This window comes from Trachurus japonicus, chromosome 24 (assembly GCF_045865225.1).
Source record: "Trachurus japonicus isolate A0001 chromosome 24, Traja_1.0".
Classification (NCBI taxonomy): Eukaryota; Metazoa; Chordata; class Actinopteri; order Carangiformes; family Carangidae; genus Trachurus; species Trachurus japonicus.
In genome coordinates this window covers 20,400,188-20,413,468 of record NC_140930.1, presented here as the reverse complement: position 1 = coordinate 20,413,468, position 13,281 = coordinate 20,400,188, and the positions used below count along the sequence as shown (strand labels likewise).

The 13,281-nt window shown below is 41.2% G+C and overlaps 1 protein-coding gene across 1 annotated transcript; it reads right to left on the bottom strand.

Moving 5' to 3' along the window:
• Positions 1 to 8,267: 8,267 nt before the first annotated feature.
• On the bottom strand, positions 8,268 to 12,015 carry tcf23 (transcription factor 23). Its single transcript, XM_085771193.1, has 4 exons — positions 11,376 to 12,015; positions 10,259 to 10,411; positions 9,842 to 10,006; positions 8,268 to 8,963 (listed from the first exon to the last, which is right to left on the bottom strand). Exons 1-4 carry the CDS (start codon positions 11,541 to 11,543, stop codon positions 8,826 to 8,828), a joined length of 624 nt encoding a protein of 207 aa, XP_085627319.1. The 5' UTR covers positions 11,544 to 12,015; the 3' UTR covers positions 8,268 to 8,825.
• Between the last annotated feature and the right edge of the window lie 1,266 nt (positions 12,016 to 13,281).

The window sequence follows — 13,281 nt, the reverse complement described above, 5'->3', positions numbered from 1 at the left end:
GTGTAGGAGCGCTGGACTCTTTGGATGGGGCAAATGCTAGTAGAAAAAACAGAATATCCAAGGCACTCAACTCAAGTTAACCTTTAAAAGACTCTTGCGTGTTTCAGCTACACACCTTGTCAGGGAGTTTTAACTCACTTTTTCCAACAACCCTTAGCTCTTTAAACATGTGTGGTGAGTATTGAGTTAAAGGTCTGTTCACTATTCCTCATGTTTGTCCCTGGTTAAGCACAACGTTTAGACGAGTGCAGTAGAAGACCTTGGTGCGAGTACTAAACACTACTGTTCAACATGGAGCTGTAGCCACACTTAGAAAGGAGCTCCTTTAAAAGCTGATGTGTCTGCATGTGCATTGAGCTACTGGTTACTGTAATGGTTCCCAATGCCCAGAATCCATGGCGTCCGTCTGTGTAATATTAACTTTAATTGTAGAGGTGAGGTGAATCTGAGGCCTCAGATGTCTGACGGCCAAATTAAGAATTGGGATGTGTTTCCACTCCCTGTACCAGTTGTCCCAAAATCTCTCTGCATCTCCCCAGAATGTTTTCTTGCTGAGTGGAGGAATACACAGACACTCAATTAATCAAATTCAGGCAGCTGAGGCCGCATGAGCCAAATGTTTGAATTCCCACCTCATCACTTAGATTGGGGTCATGTCAGGAAGCGATCTCTTCACAGCCAAGAAGAATAATTACACTGACAACAGATGTTAAAATGTACATGCAGGCATCTCAAGATTGTTTTAAGGCAGATTAAAAAAAAAAAAATGTTTGATGTTGTAAATGTAATGCTCACTTGATGAATCAAGAAATTCACTTAGTCACTTTGTGTTTTTAAAGTGCAGTTTAGCGTTGTGATAACTAGAATGACACTCAGTGATGTGAAAGTAATGGAGAAGAAGAAATAGTGCCCGAGACCAGCCTTGAAACAAACCAACATGGACTGGCTTCTTCATCCCTCCACCAAGTCTGATGCAGTGAATAAACAGACGGGTGAAAACAAAGCCTCCTTAGTGGAGACAGATGTTTTCTCAAAACCTCATGAAATCCTCCTCTAGCTCCTCACTGACCAGATGTTCCTTTGTTGAGCTGGTTCCAGAGTAAAAAAGTCCAGCACATCACAGCTCAGTTACCTCTGTTTGGTCAGTGCAGATCTCCCCACATCTTCACATCTGGGCTCACTGCTGCTCCCTCTGATAGGACTGCCCTGAGTAAAGCACAGCACTGCTCACTATCCCACATAGAAGCCATCCCCAGTGAGGCGGACCTAACTCTAGCTCCCATCAGCCATTGCCTTGATATGTTTGACAGTGACGACGATTCAGTCCTCTGGTAATTTTGTATGTCGAACATCTTGAAGTGCACGTCATTTATTTAATTTTTTGTAATTGAAGTCAGTGCCATGTGACTTGAGTTGTGTTTGATAATGTGCTTTCGTCATCATGATTGTCACCATTTTTGGAATCACAGAATTCTTGACCCTTCACCGCTTCATCCATGGTGGTCGTGTTACGAGGAGGCTGTTGTGTGTGTGTACGATGTTCCTGTGTCTCGATAACAGACCCCATTACCACGTTTTGTGATGTGAAGTGGTTTGTGTTTGTTCAACCAGTCCGTATGAGACTTTTCTACAGTTTACGGAGGGCACATGTCTCAGATGCAAAACAGTTTCCTCTCTTTAATCTCTGAGAGTAGCTGGAGTAGCAGACACCAGACAATCAGCAGCAGAGACCAACACTGGCTCAGTTTGTGTCACTCTGATGTGACATGTGGACTGGAGACACCACATCCCCATTTTTAATGTTTAGCACTGATCTGTCTGTACCATCATCCTGACACCCAGAAATACCTGTTTATCCAAAGCATATAGAATATGACTTTTCTTTCATGTTCTTTTTTTTAAATACGAAAGATGTATCTTAGATCTCATTTGTACATTTTTGTAATTTCACATAAAGCCTGCACACATTTCATTGGATGAAATGAAATGTGGAATTCTATATGCAAGAACCATGAAATGTTTGATGTTGGTGAACGTCGGGCAGAATCAGAGATGCAACAGTCCACTGACAACAACTGGAAACAGCTGCAGCAACCACCAACATTAGCATTTTGTTAGCATACTAGCGTCCTTTGCCTTACAGACAGCAAGTCTCAGTCACAGCTGGTTGTTCATGTTGCATCCCAAATTCTGTCTGTGAGGATTCACCAATATTTCAAAACATTCACTGGTTCCTAGAGTTTTGTGAAGTACTTTTAATTCCACGTGACAATGTGTACTTTTTTTCTGATAGCATTGTGTGGAATTCTCCTCCATACCTGAAATTACTTGAAGTGTGAGCCTGTGACGTTAGAGACACGCAGATAAACCCTCTTTACACTGTGAGGGAGTGAAATTTAAGTGCCGACATATTAGCATTATTGCTGTTAAACGTGACCTCCGTCACCTCTGGGTGTAGCAGCGTGACATGAATCAACACTAGCACACATAAATAAAGCACAAAGAGTCTGCCTGAAGACACCAATTGGTCTAAAGCAGCTTCATGACTTATGTTTATTGTGATAACACAAATGTCAGCTGTAGCTTTAATACATGCTCTCTCTCTGAATATGTGGCCTTTTTTACAGTGGATCAGTCCCGACCGCAGCGATACAGTTTATGAAACAGAAACGCAACACTCAGTAATTTCCAGCAATAATAAATATTGTTTGTATCAATATTTATTATATTTCTTCTCCCACTCTCAAGAATTCTTCCTGTTATGCATTCCAAAAAATAACAAAACACAATCCCATAAGCACTGAAGTCAAGATGGCTCCTCTGCTTTGGCTGTGCCTTCATTTTGGTGATTTTTAATTTAATTTTGTTTAGTTTTTGATCCTGTGTATCCTAAAGTTCATCTGCCTTCAGGATACCCCTTTAATTCAGTGAACGGCTAAACTGACTGCATTTAAATCTGTCAATGTTTCACTGTGTCTGGATGTATGAATATTAGATTTATAAATTTCCTGTACTTGAACTGAGATGTTATTAAAAATTCTATCAGTTGTCCACTGTTTTTGGTCTTGACATAACTTCCTAAGAAAAAAAGAAAAAAAAAACATGTTGAACCTGTCGTCTAGTTTGTCAGTGCCACCTAGTGGTTAGATATGTCCAAAGTGCTTCATTCTGTAAAGCTGTAAATGCACACACAGTAAGTTGATGCTTTCAGCCAATCAGCTTGCTGTTTTCTGCTTTAAAGAAAACTATTCATTGCTAAATGTTGTTCATCCATGCACAAGCTATAATAATAGCACTCAGCTTTGTGTAACTTTCCCTCAGCCATGTCATGTAATGTGACAATGTAGCAGCAGTAAGAAACTTAAATGATTGGCTGATAATATTCATGAGAAAGTAACCAGGGTTATTGTACTCATCTTTTCGGGGTTACTGTAAACATTTCCCTTCTGCTGCAGAAATGACTGGAATAAAAAAGTAAGGTCAAAGGTCAAATTAGGAACCTGTGTGCAAAAAAAAGTTAATAAGTTGCTTGTTAAGTAAAATTGTGAAATTCATTTCATTTTCTAAGAGTGTTGCAGCAGGCTGTGTCCATATGTGGTGTTTACTGGCCCTCGTATCCTGCACCTGCTCTGCGTCATCTGACTGGCACCTGCTGGGCCAGTTCAGGCAGGAGAGCATGGACCTGTGTGCATCACAGGATGAAGAAAGTTGATGACTCCTCAATGTTAATGGTTCCTCACAGGCTCCAACAACCTTGTTCTCTCATACAGTGTCCCTACCCTACATCAGCTGCGATTGTCTCCAGCCCCCACAACCCTACAAGGATGATCAGGCTAGATAATGGATGGATGGATGGATGGATGGATGGATGGATGGATGGATGGATGGATGGATGGATGGATGGATGGATGGATGGAGTAACATACTATATAAACTGAAACATTATCATCAATTGTCCTTGGTCATCTCCTCTTTACTAAATAAATTTGCATTACCAGTCAGATAAAGTTCATTCTGATGAATGATTTGCACAAGAACTCTTTATCTCTGTGAACTTTTCCAAATTTCACTTCACATGAATCAGATTGAAGATCAGACGACGGATAAAATGAATGAAAGTGATGTCAAGTTCAAAGGTCAACTTCACTGTGACATCATAATGTTGGATTAGGTTTAAGTGTTTGTGCTACTAGAAGAAGTAGTAGTAGTAGAAGTAGAAGTTTTCCAGCTGAAGCATCAGTTTGACCTCTGTGACCTGACAGAGAGGCAAAGTAAATGAAAGACTTCCTGGTTCCTAAGGGTGATGGTGAACCAAGATTAGTTTTATAACTGTTAACAATAATCTAATCTAGGACACATCAGGTGTGATTTATTTATAACATTACCATTGCTCCGCTGAACTAAAGAATTAATAATTTGTCCGTATCCTCACTGTTCTTTGCTCTCCTCCCACTCTTCTGACTTTATGACTTGTTCTCCTTTGTCTTCTTGTCTTCTCTTTTCCTTTCTTCTCTGATATTTATTTTCTGTTCTCTCCTCTCTCTCTCTCTCTCCTTCCTCTCCACTTGTCCTCCTCCTCCTTGTCGTCCTCTCCCTTGACATCAGCCCAGTTCCAGCAAGAGAGACTCAGCCAAAGCCGGAGGGTGGGGGAGGAGGAGTGTGGCCTCAGAGATCCATAAATCCAGGCCTGTAATCAGCGTGTACCGGCCATAATGAGCAGGAGATAAAGAAAATATGTTGATCATCTCCCAACATGAGGGGATGAGGGGGCAGACACTTTGGATAACACGCTTTCTTGAAGCGCTTCCAGTGGCATAAATAGCAGTCTTTAGATGGGAGCACTGGTGTGAATACACACTTTAACACAGCTGTATGGTCTGCACATAGAGATGCTCCCACAGGAGTCCTGCAGCAGATGCTCTGAGCCCCACAGAGACCTGATCTCTATGGAGTCCAGCTGATCTCACATGAAGAGACCAACACTGAAAATCCACAGAGGAACTGTGGCAGGTTCTCCAGGATCCCTGCTACCCAAAACTAAGCATGTGTCAAACCAAATATTTCTGTTTGTTTTTCCTTTCTACAGCACTTTTACAGTAATATATGAAGTTCAGTAATTTTCAAAAATGTCCCACCGCAATTTTCTTTAATATATATGTTTGGCTTTTTTGCCTTTATTTGATAGCTCATAGTGAGATAGACAGGAAAGGGTGAGGCAGAGAGAGGGGGAATGACATGCAGGAAAGGTCCGCCCGATGCGGGATTCGAACCGGGGACGCTGGTGTTGAGGACTGTAGCCTCTACATGGGGCGGTCGCTTTAACCACTGCGCCACGCACCGCCCCCCACTGCAAATTTTAAGCAATTTAAAAATGTTTGCATTGAGTATGGATGAAACAAACTTACATGTTTGTCAAGGAGAAAATTAATAAAATTTACAGTAATATGGGAAATATTTAGTTGTATGATTTGATAGGAGTTAGAAATGGACCTTTCACCTGACATTATACTTCCCTCAGGAATATTATCATGTGACCACGTAACCCTCCGTTATCTTACCCGAGAAGCCAGGTGAGACTTAACTTCAGGGTTTTCCTAAAGACATGTGAAAACTGGAAAAACAGAAATGTTTTACTCCTCAACTCAGACACAACTAAAGTTATTGTACTTGGCACCTGAAAATTCAGATGTCATTCATTGCAACAATAAAAAATAAGAAACAGATCTATTAAAGAATGAGCCAGGATTCTTCTTCCTCCTGTGAATTAAACTGAAGTGCAGAAACAGCCTGTTTCAAAAGGAAGCTGAAAACTAGTATTGTATGTATGCATTTGTTATTGTACTTCCAGACTCTAATTCTTTATTACCAGGAAATCCCAGTGACCCAGCAAAAAGTATCAGCTGATGCAAAATGCTGCAGTAAAGGTTTGTGAGCTCTGACAGCAGCTGGACCCAACAGTGTAAGAACAGAGTTGTATCTTGATGGGGAAGATAAAAAAAAGTAAAGATTGTGCAAAATATGATGTCCAATCAATAAAATAAAGGCCCATAAATGCACCACACAACAGTACGGTGACCAGTAACAGATTGAAATCATTAAAAAGTTGTTTTTTTTCTTTTCTGGATGTAGTTTAGTTCCCTGTGGTTTCTATTCTGAGCTCAGTGTGCTGCTCTCCTCAGAGGCCCAGTCACAGTCCTGGCTGCTTCTCCTGTCCCTCTGTAACCTCCGCCTTAGTAGTCAGACTCCAGCAGACCCAAATTAGTCATCACCACCAGCACACGGGAAATGGGGAGCTCCCCCCGCCCCCCAGCCGACCCCCCACCAACTCTAAAGCTAATTTATAGAGCTAGCCTTGAACACAGGGCTGTTGCTGGTGGAGCCGAGCCCATTTAGTTCAAGGACGAGATGATTTCAGTGAGTCTGCTCCCTCTGGTCTGTAGAAGGTTTCTCTTATCCACTCCACATGTTTATCGGCATGATTTACCTCAGCGTTGAGTTCTTATTTTTGCAATTACAATACAGCAAAGCAACACACGCTGTGAATTATGGGTGAAGATAGTGGAACAACAAATATTGTGAAACAAGGAGGACACTGGAAACTGGCTCTCTTTTATCTCAAGATGTTGTTCATTCAGACTGTGATCATGTTTGGCTTTCCAACCGTTTCAACTGGATTTATTCACACTCCTTTTTTTTTTATTTTTATCTATGAACAAAAATAAGCAAAATATCAAGATGGCTATTTGAGTGACATCATGAGAATGTAAACAAAAAGATGCTTTGAAATCTTGAATTACTGTCACGTAGATGTAGCCATCGTGGAAATAAATGTCCACAACCAGAAAAAAGATTCAATTGATGGTTTCATGATAGGTTTGATTTGGAATTGAGCTTTTAATTATTCTCAGGTCACAATGCTGTGCAACATCTGGGCTCTATACAGCATCTGTAATGCTATCTAAAATCACTATGAATTATTACTTCTTTTTTTCAAGTTATTTTATCTGAATGTTTTTATAAATCATTTTTTATACATATTTTTTCTCTGTACTCTTACTGCTCTTAAAAATGAGTTACACATTTTGAATGTGAATTTCAGTTGTCGTAGATTCTCAGTGTGAAGGCCCCACTCTCTTCTCTGACTCCTCACATGTTGTATCATCAACAACTCCAGTCAAATGTTTCCATTCGTTCCTCAGGTTCTTCATTATTCAGCCGGGGGTTGAGATACTGTATGTTTGTTTTCACCGATCAGCTGATCAGTCAGGGAGTGGGGGAACAGGTGTGTCTGGTTGAGTCTGGGCCGTTACCCTGTGGAGAGATAATGATGAAACTACTCTGAAGGAAATGACGCATGGTTCAACTTTGTGCACTTATAATGATGTAAATTGAATGCCCACTCTATTCTTGTGGAGTTGTAGTAAAAAGCAACTGGACTTCTTTTCTTGAAGAATGCATGGGTTCAATTACGTGGTACACTGCAAAAACTCTCCAAGAATATTTGTCTTATTTCTTGTCAAAATGTCTCATTTCTAGTCAAAACTAAACTCTTTCCACTTTAAATAAGACTCATCACCTAAAAATTAACTTGTTTTTAGATAATTTTCACTTGTTTCAAACTAATTTTCATTGAAATAAGTAGAAAAATCTGCCAGTGAAAGCAAGATTTTTGTGCTTGTAATAAGGAAGAAAAACTTGATCCACTATCAGATTTGAAAATATGCTTGAAATAAGTAAAACGTGTCTAAAAGACAAGCTGCTTTTAATGTGATGAGTCTTATTTTAAGTAATAATGAGATTTGTTTTGACTAGAAATAAGACAAATATTCTTGGTATTAGTTTGAGTTTTTGCAGTGTATATAGTGTTTAGGTCACCCCACCCCCCTGTAGGTACTCATTGAGCAGGTGGTATGTTCCAGTTAGGTGACTAAATGTAGAACAAGTTAGGTGAATGTAAGAATTTTTTTTTATTTCTTTTATTTTTCTTAAACTGAAATGCCTCAGTTAAAGGTCTATTGCAGCCAATGAGGTTGTTCTGCCCTGCTTGTGTTATAGTAGGAGGTGTTAGATGAAGAAGAGTGGTCATTACTGCAGTCTGCCATGTTCCCACAACAATCCTTCCCTCACTGCTAATCTGTCTGCCCCCACCTCCTTACACACACACACACACACACACACACACACACACACACACACACACACACACACACACACACACACACACACACACACACACACACCCAAACTCCTAAATAAAAGTGAGAACCTAAAGAAGATAGATTTTATTTTTCTGTAAGAGCACACAGGTGATTGAACTCTTCTTCCATACAGTGAGCATGAAAATAAAACACCAAATAAACCTTTAAATCAAGATAATAGGCTACACACTGTTCCTCCATGAAGTGATTTGTGGCATAATTAGTCAAGTGAAGCAGCCTTTTCATTTCCTTGTGTTAAATCCTGTCCTGACAACCTGCTGTCTAATGTGCACATGGTGGAATATGTTCAACACTATCCTGCCTGTACATGTAGATACACACAGCAAATCAAAACTTTAACTTTTCTATTCATCCGGATTTGAAATGAAATTACTACAAACATAATTAGCTTTTATAATTTAATGTCTTTTCCACCAGCTGGCCACTGTCCTTGCAGATGTGCATGTAGAGCCCCGTCCTTCATACTAAGATAAACCGAAACCTGCCAGACTATATTCAGCTGATGTATCCGGGAAACCAAACTGGCTCTCATGTGTCCTTTGTCATGAATAGAAGCTCTGTGGTTAGATAAGAAACACAGCGAAAGTTACATCACAAGCTCTATTATCACTCTTTGTTGGCCCCCGAGGTGGGTGTCAGAGGGTGTGTCCCGTCCTGTCCAGGTGGAGGAATCTGATTGGCCGAGATCCCTGATAGCAGCTCTCCAACGCTGCCACAGTAGAGCAGGGAACGCATGGGCCACTTCTGAGGTGATACCACAACATGTCAAGACCATTTGGGTAGATGAAAAAGAACAATATGTTACCAGACATTTCACTGAGTTGATGAAATAATAATAACATATAATAGTAATAATAATACAATATCATTAATCCTGCACAACTGAAAACCTTCTGTGTGTAATGTTAATGTAAAGACTAACAGAATATCATTTATAAACCATTCCACTGAACAGGCTGTCTACACTTTGTTACATTAACAATGACTCAACAACTGTCAACTATATCAAGGTAAACTCATACAAAACGGCTGATGCGCGTTGCCTTCAGGGACAGTTTTTCATCAAGCAGTCTCTGCATTTACCTCTAAAACAACTCTGTCTCATAACGTTCTGTTATTATCTCATAGCGTGGTGAATGTGCAGGTCACAACTTGTCCACCAGAGCGTTTCGGAGTTGTTGGATTGTGTATTTGATGAGTTTGATGAGAGAAACCAAGAAATCCCATGAGCCTCCGTAGCGTAGCTCTGAGCAGCTCGCCGCTCTGCTCTGCCATTCTAAAAATAGCTTGCACCGACAATTAAAGGTAACGAACCTACTGCTATGACTATAGGGATTATGGCAATGGGCCAATTTGCCAAAATGTTGAACTATCCCTTTAAGACAATAATGGTGGTTTCAATGTTATCATGGTAGTTTTATGTAACTTAAATGGGCAAGCTATCTGAAGGTCATATCACATTAGCATAAATAAGTATAAATACATCTGTTAGTGTCTTTGCTCTTTACCAGCAGGTCAATGTGTCATTTAAATTCTGTTAGAATTTGATTTTGAGGCTTATCATCTCTGTATATAATGTATATCAGTAACAGCCAGTGAAATGTACTGGTTCCCCTCCTCACCTTAACAGGGTGCAGGTATCCACCCGGTCTGGAGGGCAGGGTGTGCTCAGCCACTATCCCTCCCTGATCCAGTGTCTCTGTTAAGTAGGCAATGTAGTTGGTGGCCAGAACCAGAACATCCAGTTTGGATAACTTGGTGTCAGGCGGGACTGAAGGCAGAGCAGCCTGCAGAGAGACATGGAGGGTGGATCAGCTGGAATTCAGCTCTCCACACATGAATGTGTTCATATTAAATCATATTTAAATGTTTGAGTATACTGTAGGTAGAACTGTTTTTTTCTGGAAATGCAAGTGAGCCTACTTTTGTTTTATTCCACACTAGATTTCACTGAATGCAAAATAAAAATGATCAACATATGAACTGAAGGCATTGTGAATGAGCTGGTGGACATGAGGTATACCGTCTGTGTGCTGTACCTGCAGACTGTGGAAGGCCTGCCTCAGGTTGCGTACTCGGCTCCTCTCTCGTGCTGCGTTCTCTGGGGAGTGATGACTCCTCAGCATCCTGGACTGGACCCCAGAACCACAGCTGGAACCGGAGTTTGACCTGGTCCCACACACTGACTGTACCTGAAGTACACAACGTGATTAGGTACAAACATGACATGAAAACAAAATTAACTCTAACTCGGAAAACTTTTGGATTTGGATCCTGGTGCAGTGCACGTTGTATGTCTGCAGTTGAGTGTTGAAAAGTACAATTTTTGATTATTTGTTTACTCAACATAATGAGTTGTCATTTAAGCCTCTTTCATTATTACTTTATCTCAGTGGATTCTGCTTATAGTATCTTGACATATATTCTGTCTCAAACATCTACAACATGAATGAAAAATGTGCACGTGTACAAGAGAACAGGCAACAATACGGACACGTGCATCATCCACATGTCTTCTTTATAACTAGAACTTGTATAAATGAGTTCTTTTAAGGTTTCCATCAAACCCTTAACGCAAAGATTCATCGCATATTGGTACTCACAGTCACCCTCAGTTTTCTACATCAAACTACATAAATAAGAGTCAGGGAGTCCTGTCTGACTGCCAGAAATATTTAAACTAATTAAATCATGGATGAAGACCTGATGCATCCTTCATCCTTCACTTATCCTGCTGCAGAGAAAACAAGCACAATATGTACAATATGTATCACGGTTGGGAAGTTTTGCAAATTCTTGCTTTTCCTCTGTACAGAAGCTTGATGTCCGATGGTTTTAATGGAGGATTTACGAGATTACATTTGACTAGTTTAACAAACAAAGCCAATTTCAAACAGTTGGTTTCTCTCACATTTTCTGGTCTTGTGAGGTTATGATGAAGGTTGTGCAAGATCCCCCTGGCTGCTCACAATTATTTATTGCTGCAGTAGCAGATCCATCCCTGAAGCCAGAGTTGCACTTCAGTTTCAGCTGCGGGAACTGTATCCTGCATCAATTTCTACTTTATTATCCTCTTGTATTTATATATAAATGTAAATGCAAGCATGCTCTGAGGCTTTTTAATTGGACTCTATCTGATATCTATTTCAGACTCACCCACTTCCTGGGCTCCCGGCCACCGTGTGTGCTCTGCCTGTGTCGGTGCAGGGATGCTGTGTTGCCCGCGCCACCCGGCTCCTGGTTCTGTGGCTCCGCTGTGGAGCCGGACACCAGCTGGTGGTTCACTGCCACCATCATCAGACCTTCCAGAGGATTAACCGCCATGGATGCTGCCGAAGTGGTGGAAGTAGATCCTCTTCCTCGAGGATTGAGAACTTCAATTGCTTACGCTCAGTCCACTTTTATCGCTGGATGAAAGTTTGCTTTTGCGTTAAAGACTGTTGTCAGACAACAGACAATCATCTATTAAGTCCGTTGGTAAACAGGCAACAGAATGTGCAGTGTGAAGTCATCTTTCCATCTGGTCAGAGAGCATCTTTTAAATCTTATCAAGATTTTCAAAACCTGGATCAAGGACAGCTGAGATTACTCATCTATTCTCAAGAAAGGCTGAACACACTCATTTCTTATGCTGCTACTACTACTGACTGCTCTCTTCCAGCACCTCCGAGCCAAGTTCACCAGACTTCTGTGGAACCCCAGGTCCACTCAGACCCTCAGGCAACTGGTGAAAACACCACAGTCACTGGCTGCTTCTCTGCGCATCACCGTCCATCCAGAGAATTCCTCCTAGTCTGACCCCCTCGCTCTCTCTCTGCCTCTCTGTTTCTCTCTGCTTGTTTCCTTATCGGGTGAGGTAATGTGGGGAACTTCATATGGTCCTTATCTCAGCAGCCCGGTCGTCCTGATCCTCCCCTGGCTGTTTGACTGCCAAGAAGAGCAGGCAAGCAGGCAGTCGGGCCTGGGGGAGTGAAGCAGTGGGAGGGTGTGCCGAGCCAGGGCACTTGGGGGGCTTGGGAATCTCAGAGCTCTGCTAAAAGCTGGACAGGGGTGGGAGGCCCGGGACAGTGCGACATTGAAGATTAACAAAGAGAGGCGGAAATGCTTTAAGGTTTTGTTGGAAACATTTGTGGCATCTTTGTTCACTGTTGGACTGCAAATTAATGCATCATCATGGGCAGATAACCTGATTCTCTGAGCAGCAACACACCAGTAGCATTTTGGGCACATGCACGATACCTCCAGGGTATTCCAGCAAGTTAACCACATCTGTCCAGAATTGAATGAAACCCTGCGTCTGTTACCAGCTGTTCAACTGAAGCTAACTGTCTCTAATGTAGGTTAATGCTAGGCTCATTTAGTTTATCTTTGGTCCCAGATTGTTTACATCCAAAAGGTGCTCAACTGAATTTCATCTGAAACTGTAATGGCAGTCTTTTATCTTGTTAAACCACAATCATCATAAATCAGACATGAATCACTTCATATCTGCATATCCAGCAGTCAGTCAAAACCCAGATTAAAACGTGTTTTTTTTTAACGTAAAATAGTAGTTGAAAAAGACCATGTAAAAGGGGCTGTAAATTTTCTCTTTCGCTGAACGTGGTGTCTTGGTGGTGCTGTCTGCTGGACTAGTAGGCTACTTCAACTATTGTTGTGTTTGTAAGGCAAGCAGTTATAACACAATCATAACAGAGCACCATTTTTTCAAGGCAGATTGGAGGCTGCTGTGACTTTCCAAAAAAAAGCAAGGAGAGCGTTAAGGGCTAGCTAGGTGGTCAACATGCTATCTTAAGTAGAAGAAAAGATATGATAAAGACACTTGTGTTGGTTTCCACTAAGTAAACAGCTGCCAGTGCTAATGCTAACTTAACCCCTCTCTCTTATTCTATCACTTGTCTCTCCATCATGTTATGGTAAATTCTTGTCACCAGTTTGTCTGCTTCTGTTCAGTTATCCCAATAACCTGTTCAGCTGTTACAATATGAAGTTACAATGTGTCCTCGTACAGTGACCAAATGAGCCAACCAGTCCAGAGCTAGCACAACGCTTAACACTAAAG

Bases quoted from the DNA above. Each gene is read 5' to 3' on its own strand.
- tcf23 (XM_085771193.1), bottom strand. From the start codon at position 11,543: ATGGCGGTTAATCCTCTGGAAGGTCTGATGATGGTGGCAGTGAACCAC. The intron at 10,412-11,375 runs GTGAGTCTGAAA...TGTGTACTTCAG, and splicing joins GCCGGGAGCCCAGGAAGTGG to GTACAGTCAGTGTGTGGGAC. The intron at 8,964-9,841 runs GTGAGGAGGGGA...GTATCACCTCAG, and splicing joins GATACCTGCACCCTGTTAAG to AAGTGGCCCATGCGTTCCCT.